Genomic DNA, 23275 nt, shown 5'->3' with positions numbered 1-23275 from the left:
GCTCAGTGGCATTAACATCCTGGTCCTCGGGTCGGCAGTAGCTCAGTGGTATTAACATCCTGGTCCTCGGGTCGGCAGTAGCTCAGTGGCATTAACATCCTGGTCCTCGGGTCGGCAGTAGCTCAGTGGCATTAACATCCTGGTCCTCGGGTCGGCAGTAGCTCAGTGGTATTAACATCCTGGTCCTCGGGTCGGCAGTAGCTCAGTGGCATTAACATCCTGGTCCTCGGGTCGGCAGTAGCTCAGTGGTATTAACATCCTGGTCCTCGGGTCGGCAGTAGCTCAGTGGCATTAACATCCTGGTCCTCGGGTCGGCAGTAGCTCAGTGGCATTAACATCCTGGTCCTCGGGTCGGCAGTAGCTCAGTGGCATTAACATCCTGGTCCTCGGGTCGGCAGTAGCTCAGTGGTATTAACATCCTGGTCCTCGGGTCGGCAGTAGCTCAGTGGCATTAACATCCTGGTCCTCGGGTCGGCAGTAGCTCAGTGGCATTAACATCCTGGTCCTCGGGTCGGCAGTAGCTCAGTGGTATTAACATCCTGGTCCTCGGGTCGGCAGTAGCTCAGTGGTATTAACATCCTGGTCCTCGGGTCGGCAGTAGCTCAGTGGCATTAACATCCTGGTCCTCGGGTCGGCAGTAGCTCAGTGGCATTAACATCCTGGTCCTCGGGTCGGCAGTAGCTCAGTGGCATTAACATCCTGGTCCTCGGGTCGGCAGTAGCTCAGTGGCATTAACATCCTGGTCCTCGGGTCGGCAGTAGCTCAGTGGCATTAACATCCTGGTCCTCGGGTCGGCAGTAGCTCAGTGGCATTAACATCCTGGTCCTCGGGTCGGCAGTAGCTCAGTGGCATTAACATCCTGGTCCTCGGGTCGGCAGTAGCTCAGTGGCATTAACATGCTGGTCCTCAGGTCGTCGGGGCGATCCCAGTGGCCTCAGGGGACTGCAGCATTCGTGTCCTTGAGCAAGACACTTAATCTGCCCTAGTGGCTGCAAACATCTGGTGTAAAGCTCTGAGTGCAGCGACTGCATGAAGCGTAATATAAATATTATGAATATCTTCATTATTAATAATATGGACGGTCAATCTACTAAATACATTTAAACTCAATGTAAAGAGTGATTTTGTTTTGTCGGATGAAGAATGGGAAAACGTGTCTGCCACAAAGTCACATGTTTGGAACGGATTCTGTTGGAAGAATGTGACACACTCCTTATGTCAAGGAGCCAACGTCGGAGTGACTGTGGTTGCCAGGCGTGCATCAGGACAGTCACATGTTCATGTGACTGTCCTGATGCACATTTATTAGACCGAAACTAAGACAAGAGACTGTTTTTGACATTGCCTCACACATTTGTGTGCGTGTGCAGGTGTTTGTGCGTGAGTGTGTGTGGGGGTATGTGTGCGTGTGTGTGCAGGTGTGTGTGTGTAGATGTGCAGGTGTGTGTGTGTGTGTGTGTGCAGGTGTGTAGATGTTTGAGTGCAGGTGTGTGCGTGTGTGTGCAGGTGTGTGTGTGTAGATGTGCAGGTGTGTGTGTGTGTGTGCAGGTGTGTAGATGTTTGAGTGCAGGTGTGTGCGTGTGTGTGCAGGTGTGTGTGTGTAGATGTGCAGGTGTGTGTGTGTGTGTGCAGGTGTGTAGATGTTTGAGTGCAGGTGTGTGCGTGTGTGTGCAGGTGTGTGTGTGTAGATGTGCAGGTGTGTGTGTGTGTGTGTGCAGGTGTGTAGATGTTTGAGTGCAGGTGTGTGCGTGTGTATGTATGTATGTGTATGTGTATGCAGGTGTGTGTGTGTAGATGTGCAGGTGTGTGTGTGCGGGTGTGTGTGTGTGTAGATGTATGTGTGCGGGTGTGTTGGTGTAGGTGTGTGTGCGTAGGTGTGTGTGTGTGTAGATGTGTGCAGGTGTGTGTGCGGATAATGAAGCACAACAGCCAATCAATGAGGTCAAAACATTTTAATTAAAAAAACCCTCATGTTCCTCCCGCACAGTCGTAAGTGGCACAGTCGCTCGCACTCTACAGTCGCCGCACTGGCACCGACGCCACGCGGTCAGTTCATCTTCACTCTAAACGCTCCAGTGCAGTCCCAGAATCTCCAGATGCGCGCGCACGTTTCAGCGCATCAACTGTACAATAATCTACATTTTTGCAAAATAGATACAATTTACAAGAAGCGGCGCGTTCGGTCGCTTCGAGATCTGATGAGAACGTATGAACAAAAAAAAAACATTGACACTCAACATGTCCAGAAGTCCAGAGCGGCTCGAGGGACTCTGAACGCGAGTGCACCGCCCGCTCGGGGCTCTGCGGAGCAACACACTCCGGCTTAAACGAGCATAATTCATTCTTTAAAAAGAAAACAAACATTTATTTACAAATTAATTCCGAAAAAACTGCTTGACAAAGACAATCCCTGAGATGTTCCTCCTCTCGTCACATAACGGGCAATCGTCAAGTTGTGTCCATTCATCGTAAACGGGCAAAGTGCTGCACAATGACACGTGCCCCAGGGCTCCGCAGCAGAACACGTGAAGCAGAACACGTGAAGCAGAACACGTGAAGCAGAACACGTGAAGCAGAACACGTGAAGCAGAACACGTGAAGCAGAACACGTGAAGCAGAACGGGCTCCGCAGCAGACCTTCTGTGGACGATCTTCAGAGCGATGGTCCCTGCTCGACCTCCGCCCCCTCGTCCTGCTCAGTCTTGCCGTCCACATCCTGGTCCTTGCTCTTCTTGCGCTTCTTCTTCTTGTGCTTGTGCTTGTGCTCCTTGTGCTCTCGGTCTTTCTCCTTCTCCTTGTGCTTCTTGTGTTTCTTTTGCTTCTTTTGCTTCTTATGCTTCTTCTTGTCGCCGCCGGCGACATCCTTGCCGTCGCCGTCTTCGTTGTTGCCGTTACCGTTGTTGGGGGTGGAGCTCCGCGAGGGCTGGCTGGGGGAGGGGCTGGGGCTGTCGCTCCGCCCCCGCTCCGCCTCAGACCCCTCTCCCTCGCTGTAGTCCGGGACAAACGCCGCCTCGTCCGTTTCCCGGGCCAGATCCGAGCACAAGCGCACGCGCCGGGGCTCGGGCGCTCCGGGGTCAGAAGCCGCGCGTTTGTTCTCGGCTGTCTTCTCCTCTCGCGCCGCCCGGGGTTCGTCCTTGGCGTCCTCTCGGACCGCTTTAGTCGACGTCTTTAGCCCTTTGCCCTCTTTCTTCGGCCGAGGCTTCTTGTCGTCTTTCGCCTTCGCCGTTTTCGACGCCTCCGCTTCCCGCTCCGTGCTTCGCTGGGACCCCGGCGACGGTTCTTGGGGGGCGCTCGGTTCGTTGTCCTGGCTCTCCTCCTCGTCGTCGTCCCACTTGGAGCGGGGCGGGGGCTGAATGAGGGGCTGGGCCGCTCGGGACGGGCTCGCCGCGGTGGGGCCGGGGCGCTCCTGCTTCTCCTCGCCGGGTGACGACTCGCCGGGTTTGGTCGGCGCGTGCCTCGGTCGGTCCGAGCCGTGTTTGGACTCTTGAGATGATCTGCGAGCGAAGGATTCAGAACTTTATTATTAAGTCACAGAATCAAACGAGAGGATTTTTAAACGTAAATTCCAAGTGTCTGAAGTCTTCCTTTTCTAACGGGACAGAGAACGTAAACGGGGGAGGAGGAGGACTTGCCTGGCAGATGTCCCGGAGTGTGAGGAGAGGACCTTTCGACTGATCCTGGGCCTGGTCTTGGCAGAAGGCTCCTGGTTGTCCTTACCTGAGAACACAGAAGAACACTTTCCTAATGAGATGGCACGAGTCTAAAGCCACTGAAGCCAGTTGCCTCACACGTTTACCTTCTCTCGGAGCAGCAGCTGGCTTCTCTCCCGAGGACACTGTTCTGTCTGTTCTGTCCTTGGAAACGCTCCTGGGAAATGAGGAGGAAATTACACATTAACATCTGTGTTTACATATTCCAGTGCTGGAGCGTTTGTTTCGGCGCATGAATGCATCTACATGGACTTCCAAGGGCCTTAAATGTCAGATTTTTGTGGAATATAAAAATATTTCAAAGCTTGCAAAAGCGCAGACCAAAGCTGCTTAGCATTATCACATCTTTTAACCTTTCTTTCACCCCTTTGTTAATGGAATCTGCTGCAAAGACGACCTTTAGCACGTGGATTTGAAAGGCGAGGAAAGCCAGAGCACCCAAGGGAAATCTAAGAAGCATCCGACGAAAAATCATTTTCACGTCCCAGTATTAACCGATCATTCTCACGAGAAGCATTGATTTTTAAAAGCTGCAAAAAATGACTTCCAATATTTACCAAAACAAACAACATTTACTGCAATAAAAACTGTCTGTAAACAGAGCCACATTAGTAGAACCAACCTTTCCGGTCTGTGGTCCTTCTGCAGCGCACTGGGCTTGTCCGGCTCCGTCTGTCTCTTGGCCGTCTTCTCTGCGATGGTCATTTTGTCCAGAGACACAGACCGGCCAGCGCTGGAGTTCTTCTCGCTCTTCTGCTCGCTCCTCGAAGGCCGTTCATCCTCAGCAGCTCTCTGGCTGCTCTTGTCCCTGGCCCGCTCGTAGCCCCTGTCTCTGTCCGGGCCCCGGCCCCTCTCCGGGCCTCTGTCGGGGCCTCTGTCAGGGCCTCTGTCGGGGCCTCTGTCAGGGCCTCTGTCGGGGCCCCTGTCACGTTCCCTCTCGGACCTGGTGTCCCCCACATTGCCGGGGCCAGGTCTTCTGTCGGCTGAAGGGGAAGGCTCTCTCCGGAGGCTGGACTCGGGGCTGTGGCGGTCTCCTTCTGGTTGACCACTGGAGAACATGGTGGTCTTCTCCTGACCAGAGGGGGGCGTGTCCGCGCTGCCTCTTCTGGTCACTTCTCTGTTCAACTTGATCCTCCGTGTGGGATTCACTTGGATCTGAACAGAAAAACTCATTATATCATTGTAGCGGGCAGTAGAAGCTGAGTCCTTCCAAGAGGTCAAAGAAGCAAAAAACACAAGCTGTTTGTCCAAATCTGTATCAATCCAATCTTTATTTCTCATTCAGTTTAGTTTATTTCATATTTGCAGTTAAAACCACATTGGAAAAAGGCTCAAAGTGCAGTACAAAATATCAATAACAACAAAGGACTGAGTTACACAACAAAAAGTACCAGAAACAACTCGACACTGAAAGTTAGCGCGCTAAAAAGATCAAGTTAAATAGTTTAAGAGTAAGTAAAGTGCTGGATCTCGATAGTTAAAGTGCATAGTTCAAGTGGGAGGAGCTTTTAGCAGCTTTTACATTCATTAGTGGACATGTAAGGGGAGTTCGGGCGCGGCTCTTCCCGGGTTATCGGGGCCACAGTTGTACCCACCTTGAGGTCCATAAAGGGCCTATGCCCTCGATCTTCTCGGCTGGACTCTCGACTCACAGTCACTGACAGGGGTCTGTCGGAGGGGGAGACCACCCGCTGCAGCACAGGCTTATGGGATACATGCGAGTGTGGAGGAAAGTCCCGGGTCAGTCCTGGTCCTTCTATGCGCCTCAGTTTCCCTGGAGGCGGCCCCAGCAGGGAGCGGCTCTCCTCCACCACCCTCCTGCCCCTTTCCATGGGTGACAGGGGTCTGTGGTGGGCCGGGTACGGGAGAAGACCTTCTCTTTGGGGTAACTCTCTTCTATTCCGGACGTCATGGCTCAGTCTATGGCTATCGTGCAGATGTGGGTGATTGACAGGCTGGTCGAGCAGAGGCGGCGGGGGCGTTTTAGACGGGACCTGCTTTGAAACGGCACTTCTGGCCTTGTCCTTTTTGGGTGTGGCCGGGTTCGCAACATCTTCAGTTTTAATTTTAGGTTTCAAAGTTTTTCCTATTGTAGATGATGGTTCTTTCTTCTTGACAACAACTTCCACCGGGTTCTTTTTCACTTTGTCCACTTTGGCTTTAGGCGCCTCTGATTTGACCTTGACTTTGGCCTTCACCGGCTTCTCTTTCTTCGTTTTGTCGGTCTTCATCAGTGACTTGGACGGGGCTTTTCCTGAGACCGCAGTGCTTTTAGACGGTGCTTTACTTGTGACAGTGCCAGACTTGGAGGACAAGGGCGGGGTTTTAGTGACGGGGGGAAGGTCGTCCATGGGCTCGTCTCGGACCGGCGTGGCGTCTCCTCGGTCAACGGCCTGATTGGCAGTTTCAGCTTCGTCCCCGGTCCTCTTCCTTTTGATCTTCTTTCCTTTTACGGCTTTGCTGGACTTGGGTCCCGCGGTGGACGATGCCGCGTGGTGGGCACCTTTACGCCCTTTCGCGTGCGGGGAATAATCGCGGGGTAAAGGAGACATTCGATCCCTGTCCCGGTCTCTGCTGCCTCGTCCTCGGTGATGCCGGGACGCGTGCTCGTCGTACTCTTTGTAGTCCTTGTAGTATTTGCCGTACCAGTCGTGATAGTCCTTCTCCCACTGCCTGTAGCTCTGGCTGTCCCAGTGCTCCCCCGGGCTGGCTCCTTTCATGTCGTAGGGGGGCATGTCTCTGTGATGGTGCTTGCGTCCCCCCGGGCTGTGGCCCCTGTAGCCCCCCGGGGAGCGCGAGCGCGATCGATACGGACCAGCGTGTTCAGCGCCGTCCCAGGGCCCTCCTCTGTACGCGGGAGGCGTGCGAGGGGAGCCCGAGCGCCTGTACCCGTAGGACCGGGACCTGGAGCGGGACCTGGAGCGCCCGTAGCTGCGCCCGTTGCGTTTGGAGTAAGGGGGCCCGTGGGAGGGGGAGTGTGAGCGGGACCGACTGGGAGAGTACGAGTAGGACCGCGAGCGGGACCTGGAGCGGGTGTACGGGGAGCGACTGAACGGGGAGCGGCTGTAGGAGCGGGACCTGAAAAACACAACACATGCAGTTAACACACTACAACGGGACGCTCCGGGGCCTAGACACACTACAACGGGACGCTCCGGGGCCTAGACTCACTACAGCGGGACGCTCCGGGGCCTAGACTTACTACAGCGGGACGCTCCGGGGCCTAGACACACTACAGCGGGACGCTCCGGGGCCTAGACACACTACAGCGGGACGCTCCGGGGCCTAGACACACTACAGCGGGACGCTCCGGGGCCTAGACACACTACAGCGGGACGCTCCGGGGCCTAGACACACTACAGCGGGACGCTCCGGGGCTTACCTGGAATAGGATCGTCTGGGCCGCTTGGGCGCGCCCCTGTACTTCATCAGTTCTTTGTGGAAGTCTTTAGTGAACTCGTCCAGTTTAGATGTAACTCTAAAAACATGAGGCAATTATTAATAAAAGAAAAGTTAAAGACGTAATATTTTGATGCATTCAGAAGTGCAAACATACTTGTCCTGGCGATGGTGGCGCTGCCTGTAGAAGTCCTCTTTAGACATTGGGGGCTGGGGGAGGGAGGGGGGCATGCCCATCAGAGGAGGCTGTGCCCCTGGAGGTAACCAGGCGGGGTTCATGCCCGGAGGGGGCTGGATATACGCAGGGGGAGGCTGGAAGCCGAGTGGAGGGGGAGGAATCAGACCAGGCCCGGTGTTGTATGGCGGGGGATAGACCTGTGGGGGAGGGGGGAAGAGTGGGGCTGCATACACCGGCATGATGGGGGCCGGGGGCAGGGCCGTCTGGACATGAGAGTTATGCTCTCTGTTCCTGTACGACCTGATGAACAGAAAACATAAGATGAATGACTGCAGTGCTCAAAAAGTAACAGTCAATGGAGCTGAGAGGACGTACCTGTCCCATGATCGATTCCCTCCTCGGTGTGACGGGTGGGGCCTCGAGTGTCCTGAGCAAACAGACATTAAGTTACTTTTATACTAACTCTAGTTTGTTTCAAACTACTTCAGCAACAATGAATACCTGAGGGATGTGACGACCTCTGAGGGGGAGGAGGGTGGCCTAGGACACCTAGATGGAGGCGAGCAGCTTCATCCTGGAAAGAAAAAATGTAATCTTAAACAAAAACACGTATAAGATGGATTTCTTTCTCACTAAAGGGCGCAATAAAGACTCACTTAAGGGGCTCACTAAAGACTCGCTAAAGGGGCTCACTAAAGACTCGCTAAAGGGCTCACTAAAGGGCTCACTAAAGACTCGCTAAAGGGCTCACTAAAGACTCGCTAAAGGGACTCACTAAAGACTCGCTAAAGGGCTCACTAAAGGGCTCACTAAAGGGCTCACTAAAGACTCGCTAAAGGGCTCACTAAAGACTCACTTAAGGGGCTCACTAAAGACTCGCTAAAGGGGCTCACTAAAGACTCGCTAAAGGGCTCACTAAAGGGCTCACTAAAGGGCTCACTAAAGACTCGCTAAAGGGCTCACTAAAGACTCGCTAAAGACTCGCTAAAGGGCTCGCTAAAGACTCGCTAAAGGGCTCGCTAAAGACTCGCTAAAGGGCTCGCTAAAGGGCTCGCTAAAGGGCTCGCTAAAGGGCTCACTAAAGGGCTCGCTAAAGGGCTCACTAAAGGGCTCGCTAAAGGGCTCACTAAAGGGCTCACTAAAGGGCTCGCTAAAGGGCTCACTAAAGGGCGCACTAAAGACTCGCTAAAGGGCTCGCTAAAGGGGCTCACTAAAGGGCTCGCTAAAGGGCGCACTAAAGACTCGCTAAAGGGCGCACTAAAGACTCGCTAAAGGGCGCACTAAAGACTCGCTAAAGGGCGCACTAAAGACTCGCTAAAGGGCGCACTAAAGACTCGCTAAAGGGCGCACTAAAGACTCGCTAAAGGGCGCACTAAAGACTCGCTAAAGGGCGCACTAAAGACTCGCTAAAGGGCGCACTAAAGACTCGCTAAAGGCCGCACTAAAGACTCGCTAAAGGGCGCACTAAAGACTCGCTAAAGGGGCGCACTAAAGACTCGCTAAAGGGCACACTAAAGACTCGCTAAAGGGCACACTAAAGACTCGCTAAAGGGCACACTAAAGGGGCTCACTAAAGGGGCTCACTAAAGACTCGCTAAAGGGCTCACTAAAGACTCGCTAAAGGGCTCACTAAAGACTCGCTAAAGGGCTCACTAAAGACTCGCTAAAGGGCTCACTAAAGACTCGCTAAAGGGCACACTAAAGACTCGCTAAAGGGCGCACTAAAGACTCGCTAAAAGGCGCACTAAAGACTCGCTAAAGGGGCGCACTAAAGACTCGCTAAAGGGCTCACTAAAGACTCGCTAAAGGGCTCACTAAAGACTCGCTAAAGGGCTCACTAAAGACTCGCTAAAGGGTTCACTAAAGACTCGCTAAAGGGCTCACTAAAGACTCGCTAAAGGGGCGCACTAAAGACTCGCTAAAGGGCTCACTAAAGACTCGCTAAAGGGCACACTAAAGACTTGCTAAAGGGCACACTAAAGACTCGCTAAAGGGCTCACTAAAGACTCGCTAAAGGGCGCACTAAAGACTCGCTAAAGGGCGCACTAAAGACTCGCTAAAGGGGCGCACTAAAGACTCGCTAAAGGGCACACTAAAGACTCGCTAAAGGGCACACTAAAGGGGCTCACTAAAGACTCGCTAAAGGGCTCACTAAAGACTCGCTAAAGGGCTCACTAAAGACTCGCTAAAGGGTTCACTAAAGACTCGCTAAAGGGCTCACTAAAGACTCGCTAAAGGGCTCACTAAAGGGCTCACTAAAGACTCGCTAAAGGGCTCACTAAAGGGCTCACTAAAGACTCGCTAAAGGGCTCACTAAAGACTCGCTAAAGGGCTCACTAAAGACTCGCTAAAGGGCTCACTAAAGGGCTCACTAAAGACTCGCTAAAGGGCTCACTAAAGACTCGCTAAAGGGCTCACTAAAGACTCGCTAAAGGGCTCACTAAAGACTCGCTAAAGGGCGCACTAAAGACTTGCTAAAGGGCTCACTAAAGGGGCTCACTAAAGGGCTCACTAAAGACTCACCTGTGCAATACTTTCAGAGTGTCCTGCCGGCTCAGGTTTTCGTGGAATAGGATTCGGATCGGACTCTCTAAAAACACAAATACAAATGTTGAAAATGACGGCACATTAATTGCGTCTTTGACTCAAAGGCAGACATACCCGGGAGGCGGGGGTTCTCCGTGACTGGGGGTGTTCACAGGGGAGTGGTGGGCTGCAGGAGGCGGGGAATGGACGGCCCCTTGAGAGTCAGAAGAGGCTGCATGTGGTGGAGTTGGGGCTGATGTGGGCGTGGCAGCAGCAGCAGGGGTTACACTGTCAGGGACTGTTGCACTGACAGCAGGGGGCGGTACAGGGGGCTCTGCAGGGGCCTGCACAGGGGCCGGTGCAGGGAGAAGCACAGGGGCCTGCACAAGGGGCATCAGAGGGTCCTGCGGTCTGGAGTTTCGAGATCGGAGCAGCTGAAGACGAGGCGGGGGCGGAGCCGAGAGCTGCACTGGCTGGTGTATGCGTTTTGTGTAGCCCGTCTCATTCTTGAAGTTGTTCACAGCCTGATTTAGAGAAAGTTTGATTTAATGAACATGCATCTTATATTTAACGGTTTGGTTTGCAACTTGTAACACAACATTGTCCCACAATCTGCAAACATTACTATAAGTTACAGCAAACACATTTATATGACAAATGACTCAGGCACCAGAGGGCTTGGCCGAGCTCAAACGCATGAGTGTGTTTTTGATTTAATGTTTAAATAAAGGCTTTTAAACTTCAACAGAGTGCCTTGTTTTTTTCATCTGCCACTCGTACATCCATCGCAGACGGACATGAGTGTTTGTGCAATAAATGGCAGATAAATTACCTGTCGGAGAAACTTGTTGGCAATCAAGTTATCAGGAGAAACATCAGACTGTTTGCACGTGTAGCAGATGTGCTCTTCTGAGTCCAGCAGCGCCGTCCTGATGCCTGTGGACAAAATACAGTTACAGTTGGACAAATGAAAGGATTTGTGGCTCAAAGAAGAACCTGAACAGTTTGTTCCCAAGACACTTAAGGTTAAATGGTCAGCTCTCAGGTGACCCTGTAGGTGAATGTGTGGACTTACAGTCATCACAGTAGCTGTTTCCACAGCAGGGTATGACCACTGCATCGGTCATGAGGTCATTACAGATGGGACACAGCAGCTCGTCGGGGATGGGGTCAGTGTCATCTTCAGAGGACGACTGCTCGTGAGGGACAAACGGAGGTCGCTCCTTCTTCCCTTGTGCGTACGCCTCCCTGTAGAAGCCAAATAGTACAGAAGAGTTAAGTATTAAGGCCAATGGAGATACTGAAGAGGATAAACACGGACACATACGCATCTATGGCAGGTATGGCATATTCTCCAGTACTGGTCAGCATGGCTCCTTTGGCCCCTGGTTCTGCCTTGACCATGAAGCTCTGAGGAATGCCTTTACTGGTCCGGACGGGTTTGGGCATCTCCACACTCTTATCTTGGACCTAAGAAAGTCGAGCAGTTCAGTCACATTCCAGTCACGATTCCAGGTCATTAAAAGTGTTAGAAATGTTACCGCAATCATAGGGCATTGGCGGTTATAGTGGCCCGCTTTTCCACAGCGGAAACACATGTAATGTGCAGGAGGCGGCCCAAGGGCCTTCTTTGAGTAGCTAAAGGGAACAAGTGCAACGTTTAACACAAAATAATGTTTCAAAATACATGGAAATCAAATTAAACTGGTTAAATGTAACAAAAGCGTTAATAAATGAGGTGAAAACAACACTCGAGACTAACTGTATTGGATCATATTCATGGTTGGACTGAGTCATCATGGCTTTAATCTTGTCTTCTTCCGACGCATTTGCATCAACCAGGTTTGCAGTCTGCAATTTACAAACATAACATTTAATTCAAAATTCGGTTGTTGGAAAAATGCTGTTGATTCGAGTGCACAATCCTCATGCACAGAAGCAGTACCTTGGAGAGTTGGGCAAGAGTCAACTGAGGAGAAGAATCCGTCTGGAGGAGAATCAAAGTACAAATAATTCACATGTTAACATGCCATGAGGGTCTATATTCCATCATACAGGGGGATCACAGCCCACCGGACCCCCAAACCGTGAACAACTCTAGCTCTTTTGTTGCACACTGCTGTAGCTAAAACAGAAATATGGAAATCCCCAACTGGCTGGTGAGTGGTTACTAAAAACATTTAAAGTTCTATAATACAGATTTAACAAGCAGATGAGTAGGATCCATTCAAGTATGCTCTTTTAAGTCTGAAGTCTATAAATATCTAGCCTAATTTGGACTCAAACTCCACTCGCTGCCCTCCTCCTGAGACTGGCCGCGGTCTGCGTTCTCTCTGGGCTTCATCAGCAACATTCAAACGGACGGCACAGTATTTGAGACGTCTCAAAAGTACTACCTGCTGAAGCATTATGCTCTCTATGGGATACTCGACATTTTATTCTTGCAGGCAATTTCTCTTCCACAGGCCACAATGCCCTATTTAAGTACACGTTTGTTCCAATAAAGTATTTATAATAAAACTTTAAAGGTAGGTTTAGATGCAGCTTCTGTCAAATGAACCAAACCTGCACGTTGTCAAGTATTCCACCCAAACCCTAAAATAAAAGACACCAATTCAGGCCACTAGTCGCACCAAACCGTCTCTATCACAGTCTGGTGTAGTCGCAGCAGGTCGAGTCCTCCGTGTGTTGGGCTCAGAAACTCTGGATTTGCTGCACAGGGAACACACAGGGATCTGGTGTAATCGGTTCGGACAGTGAACCACTCTCATCTTTATTGACAGGTTCTGCAGCGTACAGCTTACAGGACACACTACACCAGAACACGCACTGCAGCAACTCAGGAAGGCCTCGGTTTGAGCACAGCACCAGAACCAACCCCAAACTTTAATAACCAACGACAAAAGCTGAAAAACTTTAAACCCCGAAAAATCATTGAGCCTTTTGTGGGGTAAAATGTAACATCTTGAAGATAAAAATGTACAAAACAAAAACTGAGGTGACAGACTTGGAGTTTAGCATTGGAAGACCATAAGACTTGGTCAAAGCCTCACATTGTAACTGTCAAACAGTTTACAGGAAATCCCAGGCACACATTACTCCATTAGATTGAGCCACAAATATATTTTCACAGAAAATAAACATTTATCAATTAGCAATACAAGTAACCATTGTATTTTACAAGCAAAACTTTGCAGTACACTTGCCTGTCCGTGAGCAGGCTACAACACCATTTCAATATGAAATACAATCAAGTATTAGATGTGTGTAGACCAGAGCATTTAAAACATTTGGAAGTTTGTTGCTCTCCACATTAGCATATTAACACAGTTAATAAAATGGCATTACTTGGAACAATAATCTATCTTTATAAAAGCTTTCAAATGTACATTAAATAACATTTAGAATAAAAATATGTTGACACAAATGTAGGCAACACACAGTGCATACACGCAACTTGATCATTGTTGACAGAATGTTTTCAGGGTGAAAAGTGAAGCGTGTGAGTGAGTGTGTTGATTTAGGGTTTGGTTTACATACTGGTCTAGATGATCCAACCACTGCTGTGTCAGAACGCTCCCTGGGAACACAGAGGAACACGGTTACTACGGTTACTCAGCTCTAGAAATATCAAACTATGAAAAGTATTAGCAATCCGCTGAATGCAACAGGAGGTGGAGCCTAATGACCAACGTTCAGACGATCACACGTCCACATCATGTTCTTTACCGGACTGTGCCGGAGTAATAACATGGTGGAAAAAGCAGTAAACTGCAGTATAATACATACACAATGAACGTCCTGCCAGCAGGCTTGACTCCACCAAGAGGAGTCCGCCGCACGATGACAGAAGAGTGTTTGGGTATGTGGACTTCTTCATCCGTGTATTCTGTAAACAGTAGAACATTGTCAGCACGTACCAGGGTCCCGCAGCGCCACACGCAGAGGTCCTGGGGGGGGCTTACCTTCCCGCGTCTGCGCGTTGGTGATCTGCAGGTCGCAGTCTGTGGCCTTGAGTTTCTCACGGCCCATGATCTGCCTCTTGAGCTCCGCGAGCGTGATGTGGAGCCCATCGAAAGTGACCGTGTTGTAGTCCAGTTTGGAGGAGAACTTATAATGAACACACGACATGATCGCGGTGTGACGCAGTTGTACCTACTCAGAGAACAACAAGGGAAACACAGGGCTGCTTTGATCATAAAATAAAAACAGGGTGAGTACTGAACACAGAAGGATAGAAACGTTTAATGTTATAACCCTTCTTTACAGAAATGTCTAGCTGTAAAAAGGTGAAGCTCACAGATGACAGTCTTTAGTAAAAGGGAAAGGGGGTCGCCATCAGAGGCACCTGTGCCCCCCACAGTCTTTACAGTCCCATGGTGACAATCGGGTCCTGCACGAATCCAAAAACGTCCATGGAGCAAATGCAAACGCAGTGCTGAGTAGAAGATATGTGCCAGTCCTCAGTGAAGTCCTTGGCTCTGGCCGGACACGGGGAGCTCTGCGGCGCGGCTACAGCAGGCCGGAGTCCCACTGTCTTTGAGGTAATGTTCGCCTTTGTACAAGTTCTTACGCCGGAAAACACGCTCTTTCACAGTCCACAGGCACCGCCGGTAACCAAGCAACAAGCGAAACACAAAAGTCTATCCAAATATACGGTCCTCTGTCGTGTAACACGTCCCGGAAGAGGAAAACACAGCTTTAGGAGCCACACTGTCCGAACAAAAGCTAACGGCTAAGCTAACAGCCTGACAATGCTAAACCAAGAACGAGGCAAACAAAATCGAGAATTATCTCATAAATCCACGTGCGGGGGCGCGCGGGGAACGTCTTCGGTCCACTTTTAAACTCCACTTCACGAACACCGCGGTGGCGATGTGTTTCCCGTCGTTTCTTCAATGTAAATCCACAGAATCCTCTGGACACGACGTGCGCCTCCGCGTCTCCTCCTCGCCGTGACATCAAAATGGCGCAGACCGGAAACGGAAGTGAGTGTTACACAAAGTACACAAAGCACGTGACGTGACTTCAGACAAACAGAACGTGACGCTCTTTCAGACAAGAACAAAGTGTAAAGAATGAAGTGTAAAGTATGAAGTGTAAAGTATGAAGTGTAAAGTATGAAGTGTAAAGTATGACGTGTAAAGAATGAAGTGTAAAGTATGACGTGTAAAGAATGAAGTGTAAAGTATGACGTGTAAAGAATGAAGTGTAAAGTATGACGTGTAAAGAATAGAGTGTAAAGAATAAAGTATAACGCTTGGATACCAACCGCCAAAAAACACCAAAGAAGAAGAAGAAAGTGTAAAGAATGAAGTAAAAAAAAAGTCTTCTCTTCTTCTTTGGTGTTTTATTGCAGTTGAATACAGTTTAAACTAAAGTCTTAAGACGTACAACTACAGTAGGTGGCGATCACAATAATGTAACTCTTGGATACCAACCGCCATAAAACACTAAAGAAGAAGATTATAGACAGGATATTCTGAATACCATTTTCTGTCTGATACTCTCTGCCCATATATAAAATAAGAAACAGGAATTCAATCTGTTGAATCTTCTTACAATCCAGTCACAAAAGTCATGTTAGGCTACAGTTACTTATATAAAACAGGATTAATTGGAAGATTATAGAGTTAAGACCTGTTGTGTTACACTACAATAATCCCCTTTTGGTATTATGGTCTGTGATCTGTCCACACTCACAGTAGGTGGTGGTAAATGCACCTTTGCAGTTGGCTGCTAAACAACAACAACAACAACAAGATGCGGAAAATGACCCAAAACCGAATGCATAGTATTTTCTATTTTTAAAAGGACTTATACTGGATTTGGAGTGTGATTCAACAAACCACACTACAAACATATAAATATACTGTATATTTCTATAGGATGTGTTGTTTTACCTCTCTCAATCTCTCTCTCCCTGTGGCCCTTCTGAAGTCACGCCTCCTCCTGTAAACTGTTCCAGGAGCCTCCCTCCTGTAAACTGTTCCAGGAGCCTCCCTCCTGTAAACTGTTCCAGGAGCCTCCTCCTGTAAACTGTTCCAGGAGCCTCCCTCCTGTAAACTGTTCCAGGAGCCTCCTCCTGTAAACTGTTCCAGGAGCCTCCCTCCTGTAAACTGTTCCAGGAGCCTCCTCCTGTAAACTGTTCCAGGAGCCTCCCTCCTGTAAACTGTTCCAGGAGCCTCCTCCTGTAAACTGTTCCAGGAGCCTCCTCCTGTAAACTGGAGCCTGGTGGTGGCAGTAGAGAGCCCGCCTGCGGGTCACAGTTTCAGGAGGTCCGTGGGTGTTATTAGAACTAGACTAGAGATTAAAGGACCCTTGGCCTTCCCTATTATATATATATTATATTTTGTGAAACTCAGCCTTTTGATAAGACCCTCAGTGTTATTCAAGTGATGTGCCTCTTATTGAATCATTTTCTATTATTGATTCACTGAGTCACATCATGATGATGAACATGCAAAATGAGAAGACTTTTTAATGTACATTTACAAGGGACACATTTGTCTAGATGTGAACGTATGTCACTTACACATTATGTCACGTACACGTGTGTCAGGTACACGTACGTCAGGTACACGTACGTCACGTACACGTGTGTCACGTACACGTACGTCACGTACACGTGTGTCACGTACGTTACGTACACGCGTGTCACGTACACGTGTGTCACGTACACGTGTGTCACGTACGTCACGTACACGCGTGTCACGTACACGTGTGTCACGTACGTTACGTACACGTGTGTCAGGTACACGTGTATCACGTACGTCACGTACACGTGTGTCACGTACACGTGTGTCACGTACGTTACGTACACGTGTGTCAGGTACACGTGTGTCACGTACGTCACGTACACGTGTGTCACGTACACGTGTGTCACGTACGTTACGTACACGTGTGTCAGGTACACGTGTGTCACGTACGTCAGGTACACGTACGTCACGCACACGTGTGTCACGTACGTTACGTACACGTGTGTCACGTACACGTGTGTCACGTACGTACGTACACGTGTGTCACGTACACGTGTGTCACGTACACGTGTGTCACGTACATGTGTGTCACGTACGTCACATACACGTACGTCACGTACATCTGTGTCACGTACACGTGTGTCACGTACACGTGTGTCACGTACGTTACGTACACATGTGTCACGTACACGTATGTCACGTACACGTATGTCACGTGTGTTACGTACACGTGTGTCACGTACGTTACGTACACGTGTGTCACGTACACGTGTGTCACGTACACGTGTGTCACGTACGTACGTACACGTGTGTCACGTACACGTGTGTCACGTACATGTGTGTCACGTACGTCACATACACGTACGTCACGTACATGTGTGTCACGTACACGTGTGTCACGTACGTTACGTACACGTGTGTCACGTACACGTATGTCACGTACACGTATGTCACGTGTGTTACGTACACGTATGTCACGTACACGTGTGTTACGTACACGTATGTCACGTACACGTATGTCACGTACACGTATGTCACGTACACGTGTGTCACGTACGTTACGTACACGTGTGTCACGTACACGTATGTCACGTACACGTATGTCACGTGTGTTACGTACACGTGTGTTACGTACACGTATGTCACGTACACGTATGTCACGTACGTCACATACACCTACGTCACGTACACGTGTGTCACGTACACGTGTGTCACGTACGTTACGTACACGTGTGTCACGTACACGTATGTCACGTACACGTATGTCACGTACACGTATGTCACGTGTGTTACGTACACGTGTGTCACGCGTGTGGCCGGAGGTTCCGCCAGTCTGGGAGTAATACGTAACCCTTATAGTGATATAAAAAAGTGCACAAAAACATGGCCTCTGCTGTGTTGTCATTGTTTTGAACATGTTTTACAAACTACACCTTGACTAAAAGCCTTGACTAAAAGTCCATCATTCTGCCACCCATGGAGAGGTATAGATATTACCTAAATATATAGAGTTTTGGGAAGAATATGTAAAAAATGTAGGCTTTTTAGTTAGAGAGTATTATTGATTACCTGTAATAAAATGCATTTTGTGACATATTCAGTCACTTGATGCAAACAGAGTGCAGTATTCTGAATACTTAATACTTCATCACATTCCTTTGCATTATATACAGTAAAACCACAACATGCAATTTCAAGCCTAAATGTTGTGATCAAGAACCAAAATGTATATTGAAAACCATCAAATGAAAGAGTAACTGTTCATCAAATGCAGTATTCTGAATATGGTCTGCAGCCTGCATGTATTCAGACCCCAACACCCGACCTCAGTATTCTGAGTCAACCAAAAACAGCACTGATAAAAATCTACAGCCGGACAAGTCTTTTTAGGCAACACAGATGTAGGTTTAGTCGAAACTTGATGGAACAGCGAGAACATCGGTGACACACTGTCCAGAGAGGAAACTGAAAGAGCCCAAAGAGGGGCCCCAGCGAACATATCACGTATCAGAGATGATCGGGGCAGAGCAAGGGGGAAAGGACCGGTTACCCTGATGTGTACGTGCTTGGAAAACTAGAGAACTGTAGGCCTATTGGGGAAATGACCGTGCCACTAATATCCAATAAATGATCAGAAAAGTAGATTTTACTGTTTGTGGTTTCTTATCAAAATAACCTATACATGTATAGAGAGTATCACCTGAACACAACAACAACAACAACAAATACATGTCCTTTATGTCTTCACACGGGCGTCGTCCTTCTCGTGGCCGAGCAGTTCCCAGAGTTCACCAGCTCGTCCTCACTGTGCCCCCCCGGAGCGCGCCCGTCGTCCGCCTTGCCGTCACCCAGCGGCGATGGCACGGCGTACAGCATGAAGTCCGGCCCCACTGCCACGGGGGGCTTCATCTCCGCGGCGACGGGCGGCTCCCTGTCCCTCGCCAGCGCCGCCCTGAAGGAGCCCCCCCAGCTGCAGGCGCTCCGGGAGCTGAGGCGGCGGGAGCGGCCCTGGCTGTAGCGGTTGCGGTAGTAGGACGAGTTGCGGGAGAGCGGGGGCTTCCGGAGCGAGGGTCGGCCCTTGGTGCGCAGCTGGCGGTGCTTCTCGATGAACACGTGCACGGCCAGGACGCCCACCATCTCGGCCAGCACGAAGGACAGAGCGCCGAAGTAGAAGGACCAGCCGTACGAGTAGCTCTTCTTGTTGTCGCTCTGGCTCGGGTCGTCCGAGTTGGCTGATATGTACACGATGATACCGATGATGTTGCTCAGACCTGGAAGAAGTGTGAGAGTCAACGTGAGGCGTGTTACCTGTAGGACAACGGCGTAGGCCTGTTACCTGAAGGACAACGGTGTAGGACAACAGCAAAGGCCTGTTATCTGAAGGACAACAGTGTAGGCCATTTACCTGAAGGACAACAGTGTAGGCCTGTTACCCGAAGGACAACGGCGTAGGCCATTTACCTGAAGGACAACAGTGTAGGCCATTTACCTGAAGGACAACAGTGTAGGCCTGTTACCCGAAGGACAACGGCGTAGGCCTGTTACATGAAGGACAACAGTGTAGGCCTGTAACCCGAAGGACAACGGCGTAGGCCTGTTACCTGAAGGACAACAGCGTAGGCCATTTACCTGAAGGACAACGGCGTAGGCCTGTTACCTGAAGGACAACAGTGTAGGCCTGTTGTCTGAAGGACAACAGTGTAGGCCATTTACCTGAAGGACAACAGTGTAGGCCTGTTACCCGAAGGACAACGGCGTAGGCCTGTTACCTGAAGGACAACAGTGTAGGCCTGTTAACCGAAGGACAACGGCGTAGGCTATTTACCTGACGGACAGCAGCGTAGGCCTGTTACCTGAAGGACAACAGCATAGGCCTGTTATCTGAAGGACAACAGTGTAGGCCTTTTACTTGAAGGACAACAGTGTAGGCCTGTTACCTGAAGGACAACAGTGTAGGCCTGTTACCTGAAGGACAACGGCGTAGGCCTGTTACCCGAAGGACAACAGTGTAGGCCTTTTACTTGAAGGACAACAGTGTAGGCCTGTTACCTGAAGGACAACAGTGTAGGCCTGTTACCTGAAGGACAACGGCGTAGGCCTGTTACCTGAAGGACAACGGCGTAGGCCTATTACCTGAAGGACAATGGCTTAGGCCTATTACCTGAAGGACAACGGCGTAGGCCTGTTATCTGAAGGACAACAGTGTAGACCTGTCACTTGAAGGACAACAGTGTAGGCCTTTTACTTGAAGGACAACAGTGTAGGCCTGTTACCTGAAGGACAACAGCGTAGGCCTGTTACCTGAAGGACAACGGCGTAGGCCTGTTACCTGAAGGACAACAGCGTAGGCCTGTTACCTGAAGGACAACAGTGTAGGCCTTTTACTTGAAGGACAACGGCGTAGGCCTGTTACCTGAAGGACAACAGCGTAGGCCTGTTACCTGAAGGACAACGGCGTAGGCCTGTCATCTGAAGGACAACAGCGTAGGCCTGTTACCTGAAGGACAACTGTGTAGGCCTGTTACCTGAAGGACAACGGTGTAGGCCTGTTACCTGAAGGACAACGGCGTAGGCCTGTCATCTGAAGGACAACAGTGTAGGCCTGTTACCTGAAGGACAACGGCGTAGGCCTGTTATCTGAAGGACAACGGTGTAGGCCTGTTACCTGAAGGACAACGGCGTAGGCCTGTCACTTGAAGGACAACAGTGTAGGCCTTTTACTTGAAGGACAACAGTGTAGGCCTGTTACCTGAAGGACAACAGTGTAGGCCTGTTACCTGAAGGACAACGGCGTAGGCCTGTCACTTGAAGGACAACAGTGTAGGCCTTTTACTTGAAGGACAACGGCGTAGGCCTGTTACCTGAAGGACAACAGCGTAGGCCTGTTACCTGAAGGACAACGACGTAGGCCTGTTATCTGAAGGACAACGGTGTAGGCCTGTTACCTGAAGGACAACGGCGTAGGCCTGTTACCTGAAGGACAACAGCGTAGGCCTGTTACCTGAAGGACAACGACGTAGGCCTGTTATCTGAAGGACAACGGCGTAGGCCTGTCACTTGAAGGACAACAGTGTAGGCCTTTTACTTGAAGGACAACAGAGTAGGCCTGTTACCTGAAGGACAACAGCGTAGGCCTGTTACCTGAAGGACAACAGCGTAGGCCTGTACACATGTCAATAACATAAATAATAACTTTAATCCTGAATTGATCTGCAACTGAGGCTTGAGTTCTCAGAGAATTCCTGTTTTACCCTATCCCCTATCCCCACCCACATGCCCGTACTTAGTAACGACATGAAAAATGAAGACACTCAGTCACACGTCGAGGGCTAAAATGTCCAGCAGACACTTTCCTAAGGCAAAGTAAAGGACAAACTGACCATCTTTAATCTGTCTTAACACGAGCTTTACGCAGTGCTCTGTCGCGTCTCTGCGTCTTCACACCGCGGATCTTATGGACCTTATCGTTTCCACTGACCCGCCGAGACGAAGAGGATGCCGGCGCTCAGGATGACGTTGTAGCGGGACTTGTAGAACTCGCTGGCGGCCACGCACACCCCGCCCAGGAACAGCAGCCCCACGCTGAGGATGGGGAAGAGGCTGGACGCTCGCACCGCCCCTGGGAACAACAAAGGGCCGGTCAGCGTTCCCCGTCCGGTCGCCCCGCGGTCACCCTCGTCCCGGGACTTACGTAACAAATACTCGGCGGCGTCCTGGTCGTAGTCGGCGTCTTCGGCGAAGTGGTCGATGTCTTTGCACACGCCCCGGAAAGTCCCTGCAAGAGACAGGACAGTACGACGGGTTAAAGATGCGTTGTGACACGGTGATTTGCACAGAACCGGTAAACCTTGTGTAGAACGCCAAAACTATGAACAAATGTATTCAGTATTCAAAATCTGCTTTATTCTAATGTATTTGTGTGATTATTGACAGGTTTGTTGAGTTCGATTATTTAAAAAAAAGATGTGTAAACCGCTAAATCTGATATGTGATATGTCTGATAATATGATTTCTTTCTGATCGTGGTCCAAATATTCCCATTAGCTTTTGTATTTTGGTGAATATAGCTTTCTTTAGTCTCTTCCAAGCCCCAACTGGCCTCAAAACGTTTATTTTTCTAAAATTAAAGGAGAGAAAACTAAAAATGTTTCAGCGTTAGCAGTACCTTAAAGTGACGTATGACAGGTTTATGCGATTTTCTAATTCTGACTTTATTTGGTGTGTTTGTACCTGTTGTAAATATAAATTATAGTTTCACACCAATCGAGCAGGTATTTGTGGAGAAAACGTTGAAAAGAGTGTAGAAAATGACAGGAAGTGACATCACACCAGGATCACACTCGTTCCAGTCAAAGTTTAAGCAGAATTTACACAAATAGCAACAACTTTTTTGACTTTCTAAACATGAATTCAACAAAATAAAGTCACTCTCATATATTTTCATTTGTCACATAAAATAAATGGTGACATTAGATGAGTTTTGGCCCAGTGTTTGCTGGGTAATTTCCTACTGTGATGTACAAACAGGAAGTGAAATTATAAACTTAAAAAATGTGCTTTTTTTTTTTTTTTTTTTTAGCAAAATTCAAAATATATTAGTCTTAACTGCATTTTAGTTCGATGAGTGGTTCGGCCTGTAGGGGGCGTTTTTACTGTTTCAAGAGCTTCCTCTGACTCAGCCCCAGATAAATAAGCAAAGTGGATGTTGATTATTCTGCTTTTTATCCGTCTCTGTCACATTTTCGGTTTGTTAAACACATAAATGACTGTGATACGATGGAAAAGTGAACTCTCAACCCTTTTTCTATGCACAAACTTTCACTTTTCCCACCTCTCCATCGCTTAAGACACTTTGCACATATCAAACGTAGTCCAGTCCATCAGCGCTCCCCCCTTCGCCCCCCCCCCCGACCGTTACCAACGCTGACCGGGCCAGATATCGACGGATCCCTCCCTATGTAAGGCACTCATCGAGCAGTATTGATGAGAGGACTCTGTCGCCATGGAAACACAACTCATTCAACGGCTGAGAAGTGAAAAAGCGCAGCGCAGAAGTAGGCCGGCGACCGTTTGTTTTGCGACTGCGGGGGGGAGATGTGCGTTTGGGGTCCGCGAGTTGGCCCGAGTTCACGAGCGTGCGACTGTGTGACTAAAGTCTGTCCTATTCATATATATATACATTTTATCAATCTAATCTCAGTGTTAAGTAAGTTAAGGGGCCGAGTTTAGCCACCGACACGCCCACATTATGATATATATTCATGATGGCCCAGACACGACCTCATATTGACTGTTTATATCCAGCGTATTCAGGTTTTGTTGTTATTGTGCGGGAGTTTTGCCTCGATGTCCCACAGTATGACATTAGACTAATACATCTAGACAAAGTTCTCACTAGTTATTATCATATTATTATATAAAATGGGTAATAATAGTAGAAATGATCCATGTTTGAAGATGTGTGTTAATATAATCTGTTTGTG

The 23275-nt window shown here is 49.3% G+C and overlaps 2 protein-coding genes across 2 annotated transcripts in view; both read right to left on the bottom strand.

The window, feature by feature from the left end:
• Positions 1-1937: 1937 nt before the first annotated feature.
• Positions 1938-14763, bottom strand: LOC140377020 (uncharacterized). The gene is made up of 20 exons (XM_072462269.1): positions 13779-14763; positions 13603-13702; positions 13354-13393; positions 11759-11800; positions 11576-11664; positions 11355-11451; positions 11141-11283; positions 10889-11061; positions 10646-10749; positions 9949-10337; positions 9811-9877; positions 7789-7861; positions 7663-7714; positions 7267-7587; positions 7093-7188; positions 5306-6788; positions 4333-4865; positions 3797-3867; positions 3633-3717; positions 1938-3494 (listed from the first exon to the last, which is right to left on the bottom strand). Exons 1-20 carry the CDS (start codon positions 13942-13944, stop codon positions 2654-2656), a joined length of 4965 nt encoding a protein of 1654 aa, XP_072318370.1. The 5' UTR covers positions 13945-14763; the 3' UTR covers positions 1938-2653.
• Positions 14764-18536: 3773 nt separating this feature from the next.
• cacng3a (calcium channel, voltage-dependent, gamma subunit 3a) overlaps positions 18537-23275 on the bottom strand; it is a 5579-nt gene continuing 840 nt past the window's right edge. Inside the window, exons 2-4 of the mRNA XM_072463658.1 lie at positions 21484-21567; positions 21271-21411; positions 18537-19063 (exon numbers count right to left, since the gene is read on the bottom strand). Of these exons, the coding sequence (XP_072319759.1) occupies positions 18537-19063; positions 21271-21411; positions 21484-21567 (752 nt within the window). The remainder of the gene's footprint in view (positions 19064-21270; positions 21412-21483; positions 21568-23275) is intronic.

Source organism: Eucyclogobius newberryi, unplaced genomic scaffold, assembly GCF_026437365.1.
Source record: "Eucyclogobius newberryi isolate DKJ021-1_F unplaced genomic scaffold, fEucNew1.0.hap1 SCAF_4, whole genome shotgun sequence".
NCBI classification, from domain to species: Eukaryota; Metazoa; Chordata; class Actinopteri; order Gobiiformes; family Gobiidae; genus Eucyclogobius; species Eucyclogobius newberryi.
The sequence above is the reverse complement of the archived record's forward strand: the minus strand, read 5'-3'. Positions and strand labels throughout refer to the sequence as shown.

Bases quoted from the DNA above. Each gene is read 5' to 3' on its own strand.
- LOC140377020 (XM_072462269.1), bottom strand. From the start codon at position 13,944: ATGTCGTGTGTTCATTATAAGTTCTCCTCCAAACTGGACTACAACACG. The intron at 11,062-11,140 runs GTATGTGTCCGT...TGGCTTCTACAG, and splicing joins GCCATACCTGCCATAGATGC to GGAGGCGTACGCACAAGGGA. The intron at 7,588-7,662 runs GTACGTCCTCTC...TCTGTTCATCAG, and splicing joins GGGAATCGATCATGGGACAG to GTCGTACAGGAACAGAGAGC.